Source organism: Prionailurus viverrinus, chromosome A1 (assembly GCF_022837055.1).
Source record: "Prionailurus viverrinus isolate Anna chromosome A1, UM_Priviv_1.0, whole genome shotgun sequence".
Lineage (NCBI taxonomy): Eukaryota > Metazoa > Chordata > Mammalia > Carnivora > Felidae > Prionailurus > Prionailurus viverrinus.
Window position 1 is genome coordinate 203,776,049 of NC_062561.1, and position 23,085 is coordinate 203,799,133.

At 37.7% G+C, this 23,085-nt stretch overlaps 1 protein-coding gene across 1 annotated transcript in view; it reads left to right on the top strand.

Annotated features, from left to right (window-relative positions):
• The first annotated feature begins 591 nt into the window (after positions 1-591).
• HCN1 (hyperpolarization activated cyclic nucleotide gated potassium channel 1) overlaps positions 592-23,085 on the top strand; it is a 399,603-nt gene continuing 377,109 nt past the window's right edge. The window contains exon 1 of the mRNA XM_047866836.1: positions 592-998. Coding sequence (XP_047722792.1) covers positions 592-998 — 407 coding nt within the window. The remainder of the gene's footprint in view (positions 999-23,085) is intronic.

Genomic DNA, 23,085 nt, shown 5'->3' on the forward strand with positions numbered 1-23,085 from the left:
GCGTTCAGACAATGTGACAATGCCTCAGTGAGTTTCAGGGTGTTTATTTCTTTCGGACGAACATAATCCGCTAGCTCAGTCTTTCTCTGCCTCTCTGCCTCTCTGCCTCTCTCTCTCCTCTTTCGTGCAAACATACACCGACTCTCTCACAACATGTACAAATAAATGCCTCGGAGGGCTCCCGAGTTCAATGTCACGCTGGGCAGAAGTGGAGCAAGAGTGCAGGGAGAGTGCGCGCTGTGCGGGCGGGGAGAGAGCCTTTCCGGCCAGCAGAGGGCAGCCGAGGGGAGGCGCTGGCGCGCGAGGGCTGAGCGGAGCCTCGCCTCGCTCGGGCAGCCTCAGCCTCAGCACCAGCCGCGGCGGAACCGGGAGCGCAGCCACTGAGGGCAGCGGCGGCGGCGGGAGCGAGGCGCGCAGGGAGCAGCGGCGCGGGCGGGAAGCAGAAGCCGCCGCCGCCGCCGCCGCCGCCGCGACGGGCAGCCGGGCTCGCCGGCAGCCAGCTCGGGCCCCTGCCCCCTCGGCTTCGTGCCCCCGGCGCCGGGCGGCCGGCGGGTCTGGAGCCCGCGCCGTCGCCGGCCGCGTCCCCCGGGCATGGAAGGAGGCGGCAAACCCAACTCCTCGTCCAACAGCCGGGACGATGGCAACAGCGTCTTCCCCGCCAAGGCGCCCGCGACGGGCGCGGGGTCGGCCGCGGCCGACAAGCGCCTGGGCACCCCGCCGGGGGGCGGCGGGGCCGGCGCGAAGGAGCACGGCAACTCGGTGTGCTTCAAGGTGGACGGCGGCGGCGGCGGCGGCGAGGAGTCGGCCGGGGGCTTCGAGGACGCCGAGGGCCCCCGGCGGCAGTACGGCTTCATGCAGAGGCAGTTCACCTCCATGCTGCAGCCCGGGGTCAACAAATTCTCCCTCCGCATGTTTGGGAGCCAGAAGGCGGTGGAAAAGGAGCAGGAAAGGGTTAAAACTGCAGGCTTCTGGATTATCCACCCTTACAGCGATTTCAGGTGAGGACTCCCTGCCGCCGCCCCACCCTCCCTTCCGGGCGCGCCCTCCAACACGCGTCCCCGCACCTGGGAGGGGGCGCCCGGGGACTCGGAGGGAGGGGTCGCGGGGCGGGAGGGGGGTGGCGCTGCCGGCGGCTTCCACTCCGGCTGCTCGGGCTCCACTCTTCAACTAGTTTCCGCCGAGGAGGGGGTGGGATGAGGAGCTCCTGTTGCCCGGGAATCCCTGGGAGGTTTCGCCTCCTTTGCCTTGTGAACTTTGGGGATACATCGGGGAAGATGTAACCGCCCCCCCCCCCAGATGGGAGGATGCTAAGTTGTGCCAAAAAACGACAACAACAACAACAAAACAAAAAACCAAAAAACAAAAAAACTTTTACTTCGGAGCTGAGAGTGTAAGGAAGCGGCCAGAAAGTCGTCTTTGGGGTGACACCCATCCTCGCGCTGCCCCCCGCCTTTCCCAAAGGGGAAGAAGGCGCTCCTGGGTTTGAGGAGAGGATGGGGCAAGCGGAGACAGTGACTCACAAGTCCTAGCTGTTCCAGCCGCTCTCACCCCTGGGGAATGTTAATCTGTTTTTCATCTGCTTATAGGCACTGGGCATCCTCAATGCATTTCTTCAGAATAGTGGCTGGCAGGCTCAGGAAGGGCAATTTGCGCTTGGATAGTCCCTGACTTGAGATTTCAGCCGGGCAGGCGCTGCCAGCTTGGGCAGCAGCGTGGCAGGAAGCTTTGAGTTCTAGAAACAGACAGGGGGCGTTTCCAGAGCCCCCTCCCTGAGACTGAGAGACACCCTTTCTTGACCTTGACTACAAGTCTGTTTCGGAAATCTCTTTCCCATTTCCCAGCCCGGGAACTAGGGCAGGAGGAGAGCTGTCCGCCAGGGAAACTGCTTCGGAGAATTAAAATTAAGACGTTTCCCGATCTTATTTGTCGCCCAAGTATGTATTCGGTTATAAGCATGTTTAGAGATTATCAAATGAAGGTCGTGAAGTAGATCCTCTTATTAACGTGCGCACACGCTGCAGCTTCCGAATAAGGTTGGGTTTTCCATTTAAATTCTAAAACTCAGGGTGGCTTGCCTTTTCTTTTCTTTTTCTTTCTTTCTTTCTTTCTTTCTTTCTTTCTTTCTTTCTAAGTGAATTCATTCGAAAAAGAAAAAGAGTCAGTGAAAAAGAGTATATGTGCAAATTAAGCCGATTTAATAGGCGTCTATTAAACAGCAATCAAAGATAGCGATAAAAAGCAGCATTACTTTGAGTTATGTTTAAGGGAAATTGCCATCGACTCCATGCCTCCACAGGAGCTGTCCACAGTTCTGAATGACATTAGCTTTGGAAAACCCAAACTCCTGCCGCACTAAGCCTGGGAGTGAACGTCTTCACCTTCTTTGAATTTTATATATTGTCTCAGAAATCAGTAGCGTCTATAATTTATGCATAGAGTGAATGGCTTTTAGGAAGTGTATCATTTTAAGGTTCTTACTTACCAAAACATGTAACAAAGTCCAAAGGAGGACTTATAGAATGTAATGACATTTATAGTCTATAGCAAATTGTTAGATTGTAAGAATGTTTGCGTTGAAAAGGATCTAAATAAACTGCCACGTTTCCTCCCTCAGGAAGGTAAGCAGACTTATAAATGACCTTGTTTTAAGGCACATTAGACTGTCATGTTCTTTAAAATTTTAAAGGTTAGAATCAAATGTAGAAAACTATCTCTCCCTCAATCCTCAGTGGAAATATGTTGCAACCTAGTGCCCTTTTTTTTTCTTTCATGAGAAAAACTTTACAAGGAAACAGGCTTCAGCCTTAATAACAAAAGTAAGCATGGCGTTTCCAGTAATATATGTGGTTCACTGTTCACATGCAAATAAAATGCTACACTTTATTTATTTTACCTCAATTGAGTGATCCCTTTTGATTACTTTTACTTTTATTTCTTGAACAATGTAAAAAGAGACTACACTTTTCAAAATGTGGCACATGGTACATAATTAAACTACCTCCTACTGAATAAAAACATAGGGCCACCTTTCGGGAATTGGAATAGTGTGCCAGAATCTTTTGAATGAATGAAATTCATGAAATTAAAGATTCTCCACATTTTCTCAAGTGAATCATCTGAGACAAATATCAAACAACAAAAAAAGTGACTAAGAAATAAATTGAGATCAGTTGATGGTTAACTTTTACCATGCACTTCAAATAAATGAGAAATGATTAAAAAGTGAGGTAATACTCTAAACAAAATCCAGTGTGGAGTAGTTTGCAATACTGGATTTTCTCTTGCATAACTGGATGAAAGGAAATGTCAGACACAAATTAAACAATTACTAGGTTTAGGTTTCTAACTGGAAGGTGTCTGAAAAAGATAGATTTTAAAACTCGCAATTACAATATATGTTTTTCCAAAAGAAAAAAACTAAGAAAGTAATGATGTAAATACTTATTTGCCTATGTCAAGACATTTAAATCTTATTATTATTTCATTAACATTTTTATATGATATCAATAAGATTTCTCAAAACCTATATAACATGTCAGGATAATGTAACGGAAAAAGCAGAAATAAGAAAGACAAAACTCTGGCAGTACTTTTTTTCCTAAAGGACAAGAAATATGGGAAAAATCTCTAACATAGTAGAAGTGTTATGGTTATGATCTGTTCACCTCAGGCTCTTTCCTGAAGAAGACACTTTAAGGGCAGGGCTTCGCTATGATTCCTACAATGCCAAACTGATGTTCAGTAACAATTCAGCGACCGAGAAAGTGACACTTAAGAATCAGTTTCCATGGAGGGGTGGGAGATACTGAAATAAAGTGCTTTTTTTTTTTCTTTTTTAACTTGATACTTTCATAAGCTTTTGCATGGCCAAGAAAGTTTACTCATTCTGCTCTTTGGTCAGTCCCATCCTGCTGAATGTAGAGGAGTCTGCCACTCCGGGGTAGGTCAGGACTTTACCATTGTGCTGGTGATCCAGTGTCCCTTTTTAGGATGACTTCTGAGCCAAGGCCTTTTCCACTTCCTGGGCTTTGCTCCCACTGAGACTCCCGCAGAGCTAACTAGGTGCTTCTCTCACCTGCCCAAGAGAGCTATTGCTGTGTCTGGCACGTAGTTTTCTCCTATCTCCGGTGTAAGTAGGGCAGAGGCTCTGTATTTCCCTTCTTTCTCAGGAGAGGATGATGTTAGAAGCCTTCAGGGACTAAAGAAGAGTCAAATACTACCAAAACTGTTAGAAATAACCGGGTGGCAGAAAGGGAGATGTGATGATGGAAGCAGAGATCACAGTGATGTCCCAGGAGTCAAAGAGTGCATTCAGTGTCTAAAAGCTGGAAACGGCAAGGAGTGGATTCTCCCCTAGAGCCTCCAGAAGGAACATAGCCTTTGATTTTAGTCTTGTAAGACTTGTTTTTTTCTCTTTGTTTGTTTGTTTTTAGAAATAACTGGGTGGGAGCTAGAGAGTTTAGTAAAAAAAAATTAAAATCTTATGTTTTTGTCTATACCATGGTATGTAATCATCCAAACTAGGGAAAATATAGTTACTTAAAAAGTAAAAGTAGGAGCACCTGGCTGACTTAATCAGTTAAGTGGCGGCCAACTCTTGATCTCGGCTCAGGTCATGATCTCACCATTTGTGATTTTGAGCCCTGCCTCAGGCTCTGTGCTGACAGTGTGGAGCCTGCTTGAAATTCTCTCTTCCACCATAAGAGACTCTTAAAATACAGAGAACAAACTGAGGGTTGATGGGGGGTGGGGGAGAGGGGAAAGTGGGTGATGGGCATTGAAGAGGGCACTTATTGGGATGAGCACTTGGTGTTATATGGGAGCCAATTTGACAATAAATTATCTTTAAAAAAAAATCTCTCTTCCCCGTCTCTCTGCCCCTCCCCCACTTGTACATGCATCTTCTCTCTCTTTCTCTCTTGCTCTCAAAATAAATAAATAAGCTTAAAAAAACCAAAAAGAAAAAAGTAAAATTATACTGGTCTTTGTGTAGTAAGGACACAGTCTCAGTCTTGCTGAGTTTCATGTGTACCACACACACAAAAAGAAATATCTAATTAGGAGGTTAAATGTAATTTTTCTTGAGATTACTAACAGTGATTATATATTTATTAGCTAAAATTTTATTTTTTATTTATTTAATAAAAAGGTGACTCTGGCCTAGCATTGTGCTTTCACAGCTAATCTATAGTTATGACATAATCATTCAAATGGATTGAAGGAATAGAGGACTTTTCTGGATGGTTTTTATTATCTGAGTAATTTACCTTGGAAGAATTTATCCCCAGACTATTTGCCATTTCAGGGATTCTGACATTATTTTCCTGGGTCACACTTATATATAGGGCTCTTTTATAGATAATGTTCCCTTTTCATATATATTGTCGGCCAACATCTTGCCTCTGGTAAGGGAGGAGATTTTATATCTTGGCTTGTTATTTCTTCCACTACTTTTCATCAATTAGTATGAACAACGGTACGAAAGGCTTATTGTGTCGTAAGTACACAAGGACCCTAGAGACGGGAGTCACCTCCTGAAGCTATTGCCATTTCTGGCCTTCCATCTCTGCTTCGTGTTGCAGCCACAATAATAGTGATGTCAGAGGTCACTGATATGTTCATTAGTGAAGGGAGGCTCCGCCCATATTACACAGTAAGTCAGAGACAGGCCTTTGTTTCTAGGAGCTTCTCAGGAAAAAACAATTCAACCTTCTGGGGTTTAAGGACTAATTAGCCTACTGTTATGTTATCTTTGTGCTAAATGCAATCTGTACGCTCCCAGCAATGCTCCTTTTATTTGTTTTCCACATCAACACAGCCAAAATTAACCATAAGAATTTATTTATTTTCTCTGTTGGGTGAAACTTTTTATATCTTATAAATTCAATTAAGTTTTTCCTAGTGACTCTACCAACTGTTAGGCCCAATTAAAGTGAAATGATTTGGAAGTATGACTTTATTCCATTACTTTTTCTTAGTATCCATTTAAGTTGCAAAACTTTAAATTTTATTTGATGTTTCACTATTTAATTGCATTTGATAGATATTAGTGTGACATTATACTATTAAAATGTTACAAGATGTTTTGCATTTTTTTTCTGAGCAACTTTCCCTTTAAACCTACTTTTGGGACTTATTATAAACTGAGAATCTTTGGGCAGATGCATTTTTACCAATTCACATTTAATTATGTTGACTTGTATTTATGAACTTGAATGTTGATGAGTAATGCAAGAATTTTAAATGCATTAGAATAATACATTACTCATTATCAAAAGCTCATTTAACAAAATCTAATTAAGCTATATCTACTTGGTCAAAAACCACAAACTGAAGCAACACCAACACCAAAAAGCAATTTAAGTAGTATTTGTAATTCTGCATTATTCATTATTCAATGAACCTATATCCCAAAGTGAGTAAGAGGCAGGCAAAATATATCTGATGTGATGCTTATGTGAACATTTTGCCACTCTAAGTGTAATTCTTTTCTTTAGCAGATAATTCACTTCATTACTTAGAGACAAGTAAGTAATGGGTTAAGAGTAAGGACTTTCAAATATAGTTTCTTATAATTAAAATACAAATTATGGCAAACCATAGCACCACAATGAAGAGTGCTGAATGTTTTCAGAGTCTGTGACAAATTTTCGTTTTATTATTTTGTACAAAGAAGTAACAAACTCTGAGTTAGGCAGCAGAGGTGGTGATAATGAAGAAAAAATCTGCATTTACTAGGAAAAAAGACTGTTTTTACTTAGACTGAATACTTTTCTTCTACAAATAAATTTCTTTGTGAAGGCATCTTGATACACAACTTACCATTAGTTTTTTTTCAAAAAAAAAAAATCAAGGGAATATGGTGATGCTCCCTGGTGCATCCTGGTATTATCTGTGTTATTGCAAAAGAAACCATTCTGATGCTATTAATTATCTGTGATGTGTGTGTGTGTGTGTGTGTGTGTGCGTTGTGCATGTGGAATGAAACTATTCAAGGACCTCTGTACACGATTATATGCACACAGCGTATATATTGATGTTGATTATTTTTTAGTTGAACGTTTACCTGACACTTTCACCCAAGTTTGAATGACAAAAATGGATGTCATGGCCCTTTTCAAGTTTAATAGTTAATTTCCCCATAATAATCTTCAGCCATTTCACATAGTAACTGACCAGTTGGTTAAAGCAAAGTAGCAAAATTATACATGTCCTGGATTTATAATTGGACCATCTTATTTATGTAGACTTGTTTTTATTTTTAAGACATTAGCTACAATTCTAAAGAAGTCAGGCTAATTACACATATACAGAATTAGCAACTATTTACAGATTTTGTACTTTCAGGTTAAATAGTGCTGCAGTGAACATCTTTATATATTACTCTTCATTATATTTTGGACAGTCCAGGGAATGGAATTACTGACTGTGAACATTTTAGAGATTCTATACATATTGACTTTACCAATTAACATTGCCACTGGTTGAGACACTTTTTTTTAAACAAAAATGTTTATTTATTTTGAGAGCGAGAGAGAGGAGCAAGCGAGCATGTGAGCGGGGGAAGGGCAGAGAGAGAGAGAGAGAGAGAGAGAGAGAGAGAATTTCAAGCAGGCTCTGTGCTGTCAGCGCAGAGCCCGATACAGGATTCGATCCCACGAACTGTGAAATCATGACCTTAGTGGAGATCAAGAGTCAGATGCTCCTCTGACTGAGCCACCTAGGCACCCAGAGGCACTTTTTAAAATTGTGAGTGACATAGGTTTATCAGTGTTGCTGAGATTTCTGTTTAGATGTGCACAAGTAGTTTTAGGACAGAAAGTCAAAACTCTATTTGTCATAGAGTAGCAAGAGTGATCTTGAAAAGCAAATAATATTACTTAATGTCTAATAATATCATGCCGCTTAAAACCCTTTAGAGGCTTCCCATTTCTCCTACAGTACATTTGAGCTACAAGATGAGCTACAAGATCTTGAATAGTTTCAGTTTATCTATGCAACCTCCTCACCCACAACTTACTCCCTCACTATTTTCTGGACACCTGGGTAAATTTTCAGCCCCTACAGTAAGCTGAGTTCTCCCCACCACAGAGGTTTTCATGTGAAATTTAACCCCGCTGTCTAAAATTCTCTTTTTACTTTCTGTCATTTTGCATCACACCTAGTTTCTCCTTGTCATTTGGATTTTCATTTAATCATTGTGATCACCCTCAGCTTCCCCCCCCCCCCCATTTAGTTTTCTATCTGGGTCTCTTCTTTCATTGGAATTTATAGTTATATTTATTTTATTTATGTCCCTCCACTAGAATTTAAATTCCATGACCTCACCTATATTACTCAATTTTGTATTTCTAATGCCATTAAAGTACACATAAGAGATTGTTTTCCTGCTTCAATTTTCTCAGATGCTTTATTTTTAACAGCTTTTTGAGCTATAATTCAGTTACAGTATAATTCACTCATTTAAAGTATATGATTGAATTTTTTATAGTATGTTCACAGAGTTGTACAGCCATTACCCAAACCAATTTTAGAAAATTTTATCACTCCAAGTAGGAACCCCTACCTATTAGCACTCATTTCTCTCTCCCCTTCCTTCCTGCCCCCATTGCTGTAAGCAGTCAGCAATCTACTTTCTGCCTCCAGAGATTGTTTTTTTCTGGACATTTCATGTCAGTGAGATGATATAATGTGTAGTCTTTTGTTATTCGCTTCTTTCACTTAGCATATTTTCAAGTCTCATCCATGCTGTAGCATGTTTCAGCACTTTCTCTTTTGCGGAAGACTGTTCCGTTGTATGGCTATACCAGATTTGTTTATCCATTCATCAGTTGATGCACATCTGCATTGTTTCTACCTTTCAGCCACTGTGAATACCGCTGATGTGAACATTCTTGTACAGTTTCTTGTGAGGAGATGTATTTTCATTTATCTTAGAACTGAAATCACTGGGTCAGCATACAGACTTTTAACAAATGTTATTGAATGAATAGACAACTAATCAGTCTGCAACCAGGGTGTGCACACATTTAATCTTAAAATTAGTAAATCCAGATAAAGAAAGCTCTTCCTTTCCCTAAAGCAACACCTAGCATCCACTCCCCACTGCCACCTGCAAGGACATGTCACAACCATTACATTTCCCTGCCCAGCGTGCAGATGACTAAATGAAACTGCAGGAACATTAAGTAGCATGAACATGGTGACATAGATAGTAAGAACTGGGCCAGGAATTCAGCTCTTCTGAATCTTAATTCTGTCACTCCAACCTAAAAGGAAGCAAGGCTGCTAGTATAAGTAATTCTCCTAACCTGCAAGGAAACATTATGGATTAAACCTAATCATTTATTCTTCCTACCTCTTGAAACCATTCCAAAATAATATGAGAAGACACACAGCTAGATAGATAAATAGAAGAAAGAGGAGAAAACAGAGAACAAGAGATCTCAAAAATATTTTGGAAAATACAGAAGCTAATGGAGAAATTATATTTTACTTCCAGGATTCTTCACCACTGAGCCCCAGAGGTGCTTAGGACATGAGGTACCAGTTAAGAAGCAGTTTCCAGGAAAGCCAGGCTGAAATTCACTTCCTAGTGAATACAGAACTTTCAGTCTTAACATTAGAATGTTTGGAGTCAGGCCAATTCTCCCCAAGCAGGACACAAGAAAACTATATCCAATGGGAGACATTTCAAGATCTTCCAGTAAAAATTCTTGTTCATTATCTAACGATTTTTCAAAAAGCCTTACATATGTACATAGAGACTGTAATTATATGTTGGTATTCTATCATCTAATATGATATGTAAGCAAAACATTATGAGTCTTCTGAGAAAAGTCTCCATCATAAAAGAGAGAGACTAAGTCAAAGAGCAAAAGAAAGTCCAGAGAACAGAGAGGCATTTGGGGTTAAGGGAAATTACATTATTAAAAATAGTCTATAAATTATGTCTTCAGGAAGATATTTTATGGAAGACAACAAGAACAATATGCCGTGAAAAGAGTATCCAGAAAATTTTTTTCAAAAAGTGCTCACATATAAGAAGTTGGCACATGAAGTCTAGGAAACCTCTCAGAATTAGGGCAAAAAGAAGAAAGAACAGAACATGTAATGAATAAAATAAAGGATAACTCATCAGGTCAAAATCTATAAAAAACAGTTTCAAAATGAGAACAAGTGTGAAAAGGGACATATGGAATTAACAGGGACATTTTAAACAAAAGTTTCCAGATAGCAGGAAGTGAAATGTCTTTTCTGAGAAACTCACAGAATGCTCAGCATCAGGGAAGGAGAAGACCCCACAAAGGGTCTCCACACAGAAGCTGGGTCAGAAGACAATACAAAGATTGTTCAAAGAGAAATTTACATATCAAGAAGTGGGAAAAATACTGTAAGCTAAATGATAATGTAGCAGTCTCCAAAATTCTGGGTTTTAGTTTTTTCAATTATAAAATGAGGAAAATAACATATGTATCTTATCACGTTGTTGGAGCGATACATATTTTATGTTGATATTATAAATATTTTTATAGTGTCTAGATACACGGTGCTTAGAAATTATGCTCTGCACTTAATGCTATGTAATTGTTAGCTATTATCATGAAAGTAAATTTGAAACGGAATTAAGGAGTGTGAACTATTTGAGAAAAGAAAATACTCTCTTCGCACATACTTGACAATCTTCAGAATTCTTTAAAGCAAAAGTGTCTGTGAAGACAGGGCCATAGAAGCATTAGGCTGTTCTGATTTCTTTTTATCTTGTTAAGTCTCGGCGGCAGAAACCCTGATGTACAATGGTAGGTTTTGTGTGTGCTATATGAAATAGCTTCACTCATGAGGCAATTAGCACTGGAAAACTTCTAATGCATCCTCTATCTGTAAAACTTTGCAGATACACCATTATTATCTTCAAAGTTGGTATAGAATGCTATCATACTGAACATTTAGAATAGCTTTTAGGGGAAATTCTAATGGCATTGAGTTGCATGTACTCCTTCCTGTTAATCTTTATTTTCGTTAGGAAATGGCATAGTTAAACCATTTGGTATCTTATTTCAAATCAGTTAAACGTTATATAGGAGCCAAATAAAATGATTCATAACTTGCTAAATTCTTTCATTTTTTTATTGTCAAATTTAATAGTCTATGAAAAATGGTTATTTGGAAATATAAGAAAGATTGCAAATTTAAAAGGATGATTTTAATGTCTTTACCTCATTTTTGAGCAGATGTCACTTATTACCCTTGCAGAATGTGTTAGCCTTGTTTTTTTAAAGATGATATACCTTATTAAAAATTATGCAATCTTAGTTGAGAGATGTGAGTAGGAGCTGAGAAAATGAATGTTGAGTGTTATATTGGTGGTACTTACAGGGAAAATGAGTACTCCTTATTTTTTCTATAGAGAAGTTATTCAATATTTAAATGATTATTTTTAGAAAGGTTATTTGTTCTGAGCAATAAATTGGGTATTTGTTTTGAATAATCATGTAAGTGAATTAGGTTGAAGATTAGAGACGGTCTTGGATTCAGATGTATTTTTTTGGTTTATAGAACGGCAGAGGTACATGCTGAAACTGCCTAGTTATGGTTGTATCTGTACTGAACAATATAAATAACCCAGGGATTCTGTAAGCTGTAATTATTGGTTAAGCTAATCATTCATGCCTGTCCATTAGTGACTGTCAGGTTGTCAGGCTCATAGAATACTTTAAGAATCAAATGAAAGCTGTGGATCCTCTGTCCTAGAAAAGTGCATATATTCACAAAATTTTATCTGTGATTTCAAGAGGTTTGTGGTTCCCTGCAAGCACATTTATTTTTGGCCTCCAGCTTAAGACTTCCTGAACTATCTAATATTTTTACACAGAAATATGATACTAAAAACAATGGGTAGGAGATAGCTAGAGACAGAGTTTCGTTTGGACAAGCCATTGAAGAATTAGAACTGAGGCTAGGAAGATTTGTCTCAAGGGGCAGAGAATTCCCTGTCAACCAAACAGCTTAGTTCTGAGGCTAGATACGTGGTCAGCAGGGATTGAATAGATGTTTGTTCTTGATAGGTCAGTCAGTGCAATAAAGTCAGTGCACAAAGTGATAGCGAGAAACAGTTGGGATGAGAGGACACTAGATGGTTTTTTGTAGATGATGTTTACCTGCTTTGAAAAGCAGATTGAGGGATGCCTGGGTGGCTCAGTCAGTTAAGCGTCCAACTTTTTGTTTCAGCTCAGGTCATGATCTCATGGTTCACAGGTTTGAGTCGCATGTCAGGCTCTGCACTGACAAAGCAGAACCGGCTTGGGAATCTCTCTCTCCCTGTCTCTCTGCCCCTCCCCTCACTCACTCACTCTCTCTCAAAAGAAATAAATAAACTAAAAACAAAACAAAACAAAACAAAACATCCGATCAAATCAACTGAGAGATGATCAAGCTAACTGTAAAGTTCATAGGGTGGCTGATTGTAAGATAAATATTTTAAAATATATCAGTACGTTTTCTACATTTTAACAACCATGATTGAGGATATATAATATAAAAAGAATCACCAGCTATAAGAGCCAAAAATATAAACTACCTGAATTTGATATTTGAAAAAAAATTCAAATCCATATATTAAAGGATAAATGATACGATAAGTAGTATTAATCAACTAAAACAGTTGAGTAAAATCCATTCTCCTCAGATTTCAGTAAAATGAAATCCAAATAATTTTAAACTTATAAAAGATAAAAACAACTGAAATCAGAATACCTAGAAAAGTATTAGTGAATTATTTAATCCTGTTGCCACGGCCAGAGCTTCCCAACATAATACTCTAGAGACTGTGTAGATTGTTGCAGGCTTTCTGAAGGTCTATTTGACCCTTATAAAAAGTTCTTGAAAATGTATAGGCTAGTAAATTATCTGGCAGAAAAATTGTGACATGTTTTGCAAATAGGATGATCCCTACAATACTTAGGGAGAAAGATACAAACAGATAGGAGAAAGATACAAACAGATACAACCTGAGTAAAATTTCAACCCTGTCTCAAACCCCTGCTTATCAATTATTCCCCATATCTCTGCCCTGTCTTTTCTTCATAGAAGTTATTACAATTTATTATACTAAATTTTTTGTTTATCTAATTTGATTATTATCTTTCCTAATCTATAATTAAGCCTTACTTAGGGGCTTAAATATAAACCCTAATATAAAGTACTGTATTTCTAAGGCCAGATCCATGTATGGCACAAAGTAGGCATTCGATGAATATGAGTGAATGAAGAAATCTTAGCAACATTATGCTCAATCCTAGTTTTTATACACAATTTTCAACAACAAGCTGGTCTTTTCCCTACATTTCTTACAGAAAAAAAAAAAAAAAAAAAAGAAATACTTTAATGTAGTGCAGATAGGCCAACCTAACACACAGAAACATATACTGAGAAATAAAGGTTGAAGCTATTTAAAATAATATGCATCCATACTTGCATTAATTCTGTGTATTGTAATGTATGTTTTTATGTAGTTTAAAAAATTGGGAATATATTTTGTGGATATTTTGGGATGACTCTTGTTTTACAGCCCCATAAATGCTATTTAAATGTCATTGCCTTTGGAATCAATGCTATTTTCATCAAAATAGAGCTGAAAATATATCTCTTTGGGCAATGACATTAAGAATGACACTACTTTTTTTTATGTATCATGTTTTTATTTTTTTCTTTTACCCAGTTTTGTTGCCTTGTATAAGAGTACACATGTCAAGTCCTGTTGTGCAAGGATTGGAAATTAGAACTGTCTCTATAGGTATAATTAATAAAATATTGAGTCTGTGTTTTGAAAGAGGATTAATTTTGAACTTTGGCTCTGTGGTAAGTAGGTTCTTTTACTGTGTTCCTCAAACTTAAAAAAAATCCAATGCAAAATTTTCTGAATCAGCACGGTTAAATTGATCCCTGTGTAATGTTAATGGAAAGGATACCATAGATCTTGATACGAGAAAATTGAAGTTGACATAATTTTTAAAATGAAAGGAAACTTGAGTCTTAGAAGATAGTGGTAGCTTAGTTTTTGTGCATAAAAATAGAGCAGATAGATAGCACAAAACACATGAATAACATTTATAGCAAAATTATCCCCATGAACCTAAAAAATAAACAGACTGGGACGAGACCTTTTTTTTTTTTGCAAGACCTTTTTTTTGAACTTCCATGTAGGTTGAAAGAAGGAAGTAATGAGAATCAAGGTCATCTGATAAACCAGAGAATAGGCAGACTTCCCCCATACCCAACAGGTATTTGTTGGAGATACAGCCAAAACTGGGGTGGGATTCACACAATCCAATAGCAAAAGCTCTGCAGTAATTTCAGGAGAAAAGATGGCTGATCCCAGGTCTGGGGCAGGAAGTACATATTAAGGGCCTGGAACAACTTGACATACCAGATAGTAAGGGAATTATCAAAGACTACTAGGGTAATATAAAAAAGAATCAGGAGTCAACTTGAAAAAGCCAAGATGAGCTTCAAAAAGGGTGAGAATTTCAACAGATTCAAACTCAGCAGATGTTTGAGTTCATAATGATACAAAAAATGCTTAACCTCTGAAACTCATAGAGACTTAATTCTTTACCTCGAAATTTGGGTAAATAAAAGGGAAGAAATCAAGCATTTATCCTGCTTTCCTATATTATCTGAACCAATATGTAACCAAATAGTAGAGGAGGAAAAGAGTATCTTCATAAAATTGTTAAAGTTAATAGATGAAAAAGTAAGGATATTATTAGACAACTGCCATTTTACCATCCTCATTCAATTAATGCATCTAGAGGTTGAGCATCAGTGGCCACTAATAACAAAAAAGAGCAAAATTAAATTTTGCATGTTCTTGATAAAAGAACATACACCACGTGTAGTTTTGCCAATGGAATGGAATCTGAATCTCATATGACCTCTGGGTCCAGGTGCCAAACTTCGGGAAATACAAAGGTCAGAGGAACATGCTGAACTTGTACATGTAATCAGCAAAATCCAGTGTTGGGGAATCGATGGGCCTCTCACCCAGTTTCTTCAGCAGACAGATAGTAAAGACAAGAATGGGATGGAAGGGAAAGTGGAGGTTTGAGGCAGACCAAACTATGCAATTTAGGGATGCATAATTGTGATGAAACTATATTAAGAAATTCAAGGAAGCAATTACTATGAAAGCCAGCAGAACTGTTATTTCAGAGGGTACGAGGGGGTTGTGATTGGGATCGTACACAGGGAAGGGCTTCCTGGGAGAGTGGTGATAAAGTTCTCCCTCTTGTTTTGGGTGGTGATTTCAAGGATGTTTGATTATAATAAGTCATTATTTTCTGTATCTGTTTTACAATAACAATAAGGAAAAAAGGAGAAGAGGCATTAATTTTCAAAAAGAAAGATCAGGCTATAACGAAAAAAATGTAGTATTCCTATTTATCTTTCTGTTTTACTTATAGATCTGATTTGTGTTTGCAGCAAAACCCTAATAATGTTAAGGCAACACAAGATAATGCAACCTTATGGTGGGAAAATGACCCAGACATAAGCTCCGAAAAGTCAGAACCTTAACTCTTTTGACTTGATTGGAGGAGGTGTTTAATCTCTTTGAAGCTAGTCTGTAAAATTTGGGAAAATGCTATCTGTTGCCTTAAGGATGTAGTGAAAATAAAATATGTGAAAGATGCTTGACACATAACCAATATTTAACAAATATTACATTCTCCTTTCAGCTTCTATTATCCTCCTAAGTGATTAATATATAAGTACAAATAAGTAATAGTGGTTTATCTAAAAGACATAGGATTGTACTCATGAATTCACTCATTCAGTAAGTATTTACTGAATGCTGAATATGTTTTCAGTGAGTATTAGGTGCTTTAGATATAAAAAAAAAATGAAACTAAAGAGTAACAGTCTTTCTGAGACTTTCTGTCTAGTAAAGAAGACAGGCACATGAGGATTGACTTTAATGGAGGGAAAGAATGCCAATAGGGAAATTGTACAAAATATATGCCACCAGAGAAAATCATGATGCATTAATTCCATAATATTTAATTATTAGCTACATTTTATAATTTTTTACTATTTATTTCTGAGAGTTTTGTTGCAAACCATCACAAGTAGTCAACACTTTTGCATGTAATTTTTTTGTTGTTGTTAAAAAGAACTATTTGCTGAGATTATCTCAGATTTTTAACCTTTAAATCTTTATCAGTCTATTGTTACCCTGTTATGATTCTAAAAAGCATAAAGTTTTCAGGCTTGTTGTAAAAGTCAATCAAGTCAAGAATTATTTTGGAATTGTGTGCTTAAAAGGTAGAAAAATCCATTAGAAAATAGCAAAGGGATTACCTATTGACTAAAATGTGGACTGCCTCTATATCCCTTTTCTATGTAAAATAAATCTATGTTCCTTCTGTATCAACACATCATGTTGGAAAGAGAGAGAAAAGCTCTTAACCTACTTTCCTATCTTCAATTTTTAACTTTATCATGCTTGTTAATTGCCTGGGTGTCCTTTAACCATCTATTTCCATGATTCTTTCCCAGAGGCTTGGTTTAATTTTAAAAGTGCAGTGTATTCAGCCCTAATTATGTGAGAGCTCACTGCAGGCAAACAGCAAGAGATAGTAATGACCAAAATGTATTTTTAAATCAGTGCGACAGATACCACAAGCACATTGCTGTAAACATTTAATGACTAGGAAATACAACCATGTAAAGTGATATTTGGAAGCTAATGATATTTGAAAATAAAATTCCTTCTTAGAAACATAATGTCACTAACTGTGATTTTTTTAAAAAAATACATATTTTTGTAGTTTTATATTCTTTCTCTTATCAAGTATTTAAACAAGGTGATCACTCGCACAGCCTCAAATTCTTTTCATCTTCAGTAACTAGATGGAAGGTGGTTTTACTTTATCTGAGTTTGAATGAAGTTCACAAAATATGCAGTTTGTGTGCCTGGAAATAGTGTCCATTGTTTCTTTGAAAGGCATGCTATTATGTTGACTTAAATGTCCACAATAAATCAAGATTTTAAACATTTCTATCACAGTTACTTTTACATTAACTTAGTGGGGGAAATAATTACCATTGAAATGTTTTCACTGGTCATGCAAAGGACAAGAAATAGCCAGTGGTTTGTTCTACAAATACAAAGAGTCAAATGCAGGATTATCTGCTAAATTCTAACTGCCAGACACTGTTTTAAGTGTCTTTATTATCTTACTGAATCCTTTGAGCAACCCTACAACATTTATTAATTGTGTCATATTACATTCTAGAAAACCAGATTATGGAGCGGATAGGTGGTCAGACAGCTTCTAAGTAGAGAAGCTTGGATTTGAACCCAGGGATCTGGCTCAGAGCCCAGGATCTCAAGCACTTGTCTCAGAGGAATTTAGTCATTTCCTGACCTAGTTGACTCAGTCTTTTTCTCTGGCTTTTTAAAAAATGTAGTGTTAGAATTTATATATTCTTTTCCTGACTATAAGAATCTTAGTTATTTAGGTGATAGTCTTGAATGGGAAATGGTGCCCCATTAGCGAAATATTGGCTGCATTTTTCTGAAAGCTCACTTCTAGTTCGCCATGTGGGATTGCATTCTATGTATAAAAACACAATTATTCCAAATGCTTGCTTCTTTTTATAAAAAGCTAAATATTTTACATTAAAGAGTTAAGGGTAAATCTTGAGAATTGAAATATCCTTATCCAAGCAGGCAACTAAAACAGAAATAAAACTATGATGACTTTTTTTTTTTTTTTGCTCTACTTAAGTTTAGTACTCCAGAAAACATAAGAACTAGTAAAAACAATTCTATTTCCTAAAAATACTTTGAATTTTCTTTCATTATGTTTTTGTATTCTTTTAAATGATAGTGCTTATGTACCAAATGAACAGACTATTCAAATGAAAATAGCAATGAAGAGCCAAACTCATAATGAAGGCATCAGGAGGTGTATGGGAATAGAAAGAAGCTGTAAAACTTTAGCTACGAATATTATTGAAGAAAGATATAGCTATTACACAAAAAAGGTCAATGTTTGCCATTAGGTTGCATCTACAGCCATATAAATATTGTATATTAGATAGCTTATAAATTGGAGTTTATTTGAATAATAATTGCTTGAGAAAATTTAAGAGAGTTGTTATTAGACTTTGAATCTCCTGGAAAAAAAACAGGAAGCTAGGAAAGGCAGGAAACAATGTGTAAAGTTTTATGTGGCAGATGGTCAAGAAATTTCCCTAAAACTACAGTCCTGTTGTACCTCTGAGATCATTCCTTCTGGTTTCTTGAGGTCTGATACCAAGATATTCCACCTAATGGAATCACTGCACCCCAAAACAATTATTTCATAACCCACCTTTCCTTATTGGGACTGTGAAGCTATAGAAATAATCTGAAGAAACTAAATCCCAAACAGAATGAAACAAAAACAAAAACAGAGATAACTGAAGAATTAAGGAAAATCCTGCTGCAACTTATTTGTTTAAAAATAGAGTTAATTTGGGGCGCCTGGGTGGCGCAGTCGGTTAAGCGTCCGACTTCAGCCAGGTCACGATCTCGCGGTCCGTGAGTTCGAGCCCCGCGTCAGGCTCTGGGCTGATGGCTCAGAGCCTGGAGCCTGTTTACGATTCTGTGTCTCCCTCTCTCTCTGCCCCTCCCCCGTTCATGCTCTGTCTCTCTCTGTCCCAAAAATAAATAAAAACGTTGGAAAAAAAAATAGAGTTAATTTAAAATTCTTGAAAAAATGAGGTAAACGATGTTCCAGTCTTCAAAATCAGAATTTCCTATAATAGTGGATATTTCAACACTGTATTTTATTATTTACCCTCTCTAACTTAGGCCAATTTAAATTCTTTTCCTATAAGAAGCATGCTCAAAACACTTTAACACAAAATTAAACCTTTGGCTCTCTGTTATTTTGATGCTTTCATAATGCACTTTTTACCTTTACAGACTTTCGAAAAGAGGAATTTATATTCACTCTCTCTCCCTTGCTTAGCATTACTCCTAAACCCTGCATTACCTGGCTTTCCATTTGAGCAGAATCCTGGGGGAAAACACCCCCAAAACAGAAAACAAACAACAAACCAGCCAAACAATAAATCTTATAAATGTCATTTAATCTCCTTGTTTCTAAATCTAGTAAACACTCTTCAGATTTTAATTTGAACCATTAATGGCGTTTGACACTCCTTTTTGACTTTTCTGACCCTTCACTACTCTGATTATTGGTTAAATGTTATTGGTTCTCAAAGTCTTCAAGGTCTTGTCTCTCCTCACTGTACATTTTCTCCTTGGGAAATGTCATCCATTACCATATCTTGAAGTAGCACTGCCTCTTCTGGCCCGGGCCATATTCCTTAGCATCAGCGTAACATATCCAACGACCCCTTTGGTGCACTATGTCACCTTTGATCTGATGGCCAAATGTGCTCTCCAGCTTATGTTTCCTCAAGGATTGGGTGATTAATGATGATACTTAACCTTAAATCTCATTATTATTTTAGGTTTCTACTTGTTCTTCCCTGGCATTCAACTGTGATGCATAGATGTGCACAAGGGCATGTACACACACACTCACGCACACAGCCATACGCACACACACCACACCACACTCACCATGACTGACTTATCCTGCCTCCTAAATGTCTCCTAAATCTGTCACCTCTTCATCATCAGTACCAAAGCTCAAGTTCATTTCCTCTCTTATTTTTCTTTTGTGATCCATCCATTGGCTTCCAGTGTGGTTCCCCTTCTTTCTTCAAAACCAACACCTAATTGTTCCTACTGCATTTTGCCTTTTTTTTTTTTAACATTCATTCTTCTTTCATGTGTCTCTACTTTAGTATGTTTTTTCAACTATTTGATATGTCTAAGAATGAAACCAAAATTAAAAGCTAAATAGACAACTTTAGTTACCTATACTTTGGAGTTAAGCAGAGAAACAGTACTGGAGTTTACAGAGTTAAACCAGAGGTAATAAACCAGAGCCAGACAATTTGTAATGGAATTCAAGAGGCAGGGCTCTGAGAAATTCTCCGAAACTTCACAGCTATGCAATTCAATTCAATACTGATTTACTAATCACTTAGTATTTGTCAGCCACTAAGCTAGACCCAGGATAGAGCACTGAAAAAGGCAGACATCACTCCTCCTTCTTGTGAGTTTATAATCTTGGGTGAAAGACATGCATTAAATGACTAACGAGAGATGATCACTGTTAACAAAGGAAGACCACAGGGTAATATATGGAAGGATAGAGCTAGGAGCTTAATCTAATCCAGGGGGTTAGGAAAAACCTCCATGAAAATGTGACAGTTGAATGTAGAATTCAAAAACAAATAGGAATTGGGGAGGTAAACTAGTAGTTTTAGATGTGGGTGAGGATAGAGTGAAAAACCTGACTCAAGACACTTCAAAGAAGCAACTGCTGACAACGGTTTGAATGATTTCCTACCACTATTAGTTGGATAAATAAGATAGATAGGCTGATGATAGATAGACAGATGATACATTATAGTTAAAAATAGTTAAAATTAATAACTAAAATAAAAAATAGTTAAAGGTATGTCTCAAGGATCACACTGCATATTTATTTTTTCTGTAATGCATCTTCACAACCTTCGCCCATTTTTCCTCTGGCATGATTATATTTGAATATATCCCTATTCAAGGCTTAGATTTCCTACAAATCTTTTGACACATAAAAGATCATTCCTTTGCATTCTCTTGGAATTTATTTATAATTTATATTCCATTATCTTGAGACTGCATATATTGCCTGGTTATTTTAGCCATTCTATTCTTTCCTCTGTTGTCTCAAATTTTCCCCAGAACGTTTATGTCTTCTGCCTCTTTTAGTTTTGTCCCCTTCCTTACTATTTACCTAAGTAGCCTGAATGATATGCTCCAAATACATCTTACTTTAAGCATGGTAAAATTTTTATTCTGATTTCCCTGTAGAGAAATATGCAAATCAAAATACAGGACAGTTATAGTTTGTATTTTATTTTATTTTATTTTATTTTATTTTATTTTATTTATGACTTCTAATGCATGTGATATAATGTATCTGATTAACAGATAAAACTATGGGGTGCCTGTGTGGTTCAGTCAGTTAAGTGCCCCACTCTTGATTTTATCTCAGGTCATAATCTAATGGTTTGTGAGATCCAGCCCAGAGTGGGGCTCTGAACTGACAGGGCTGAGCCTACTTGGGATTCTCTCTCCTTCTCCCTCTGTCCCTCCTCTGCTCATGCATGTGTGCGTGCGTGCTCTCTCTCTCTCTCTCTCTCTCTCTCTCTCTCTCTCAAAATAAATAAATAAGTGTTAAAAAAAAACACAACTATATAAGTATGTATAGATTTGCTTGTATGTGTGTGCATGTTTCTAGAGCAATTTATACTCCTATCACTCTTTATGTAATGATAAGACACATATTAAATATCTGGTTGGGGGCACCTGGGTGGCTCAGTCAGTTAAGCAACCAACTTCAACTCAGGTCATGATCTCACACTTCATGAATTCAAGCCCTACATTGGGCTCTCTGCTGTCCGCACAGAGCCCGCTTTGGATCCCCTGTACTCACCTCCCTCTCTGCCCCTCTCCTGCTTGTGCACGCACATTCTCTCTCTCTCTCAAAAAATAAACATTTAAAAAAAAACTGGTTGTTTTCCTAAAGATCTCATAGACAATATGACTTATGATGACAAAGGAGATCATACTGGAAAAGCTAAGTGATAAAAGGATGTAAACATTTGAAATAAAGTGATCCTTCGAGAAAGGACCAATTTGACAATAAATTTCATATTAAAAAAGAAAGAAAGAAAGCTTCTGGAAATAAATCTTGCGTGTATAAAATCCAGCTATGTCAGAATACTCGCGTATGCACGCACATACTTGGTAAGTCATGTGAAGTAGGGAAGCATAAGCATACGCACAACTGCATTGAAGAGCTCCCTGTTTGTCTTGATCCAAGTAGTGAGTAACTGGGCTGCATGTGGGCAGAGTTGCGAAGTATGAATAATCTGTGGTCTGCTTACCAGCCTTTGCTACAGCATTTTTCTGTTCTTGCTCCTGAGCCTCTTTCCCATTAAACAGAAAAGTATCTGGCACCAACTATTATTAACGATAGTTAGACTTAAGTGTATGCATGCTGAAGTGACTTTATCCTATTTTTTAAATTTATGTTTTTCTATCTAATGATGGAAAAGAAATTTCACAATGGAAGAAGTGAGCAAATTACTTAATGCAGGCGGGTGATGGGAGCTGTACAGAGATGACCCTTAATCATATTAGGCTATTTGGCTCTTCCTGAAGGTATAGCTGATTTAATACTTTGGGATGATCTGGGGAGAGGCCAAAAGATACAGTCAAGTATAACAAATGGGGCTGAAGATGAAGAACATAAATTTGTAGTGCCGTGCTTGGCATGGTTGTGCAATTTTTCTCTAACAGTTCAGCATCTCTGTGTATACAGAGAGCATTCACGTTCTAGCCTCTATCCACATTGGGTTTGGCAGGAGGATGTGTTGGAATGAAGGGTCAGCGGTGACTCAGTGGCCCATAGAATGAGCCCTCTAGGTGATCTGCCATGAGACCCAGTGTGTGTGGGAAAGGGCCGGCCCTGAGATGTTTGAATGACTAGGTAATAGATATAATGTGGCTAATAAAGTGAGATAGAGGGCTTGACTGGCTTCAGATATTTTAAGGGACAAAGTTGATTTCCTGACACATCTAAATCTGGAGCAAAGCTAGTATCAGACTTGGTATTAGACGGGTGCTGTAAATTAGTGGAAGTATGTGGAAGTGTGTCTTTCCCAAGACAGAGCTTATGAAATTCAGAGTAGTACTGAGAGTAACAGTTCCAGAATGATTATCGAATCATATTTTCCAGGAAAGTCTGTCGCCACTTGTTTATATTTTTCAAGTAGCAATAATTTCTTGGGAATTCTGAAGTTTTGTGCCACCTACATTCAATATATAGTTAGGCGGTTTTATATCCATGCAGCTTTTATTGAAAATGCACTCCTTCTGTACTTTCTTATTTTAAATCCCACAATTAT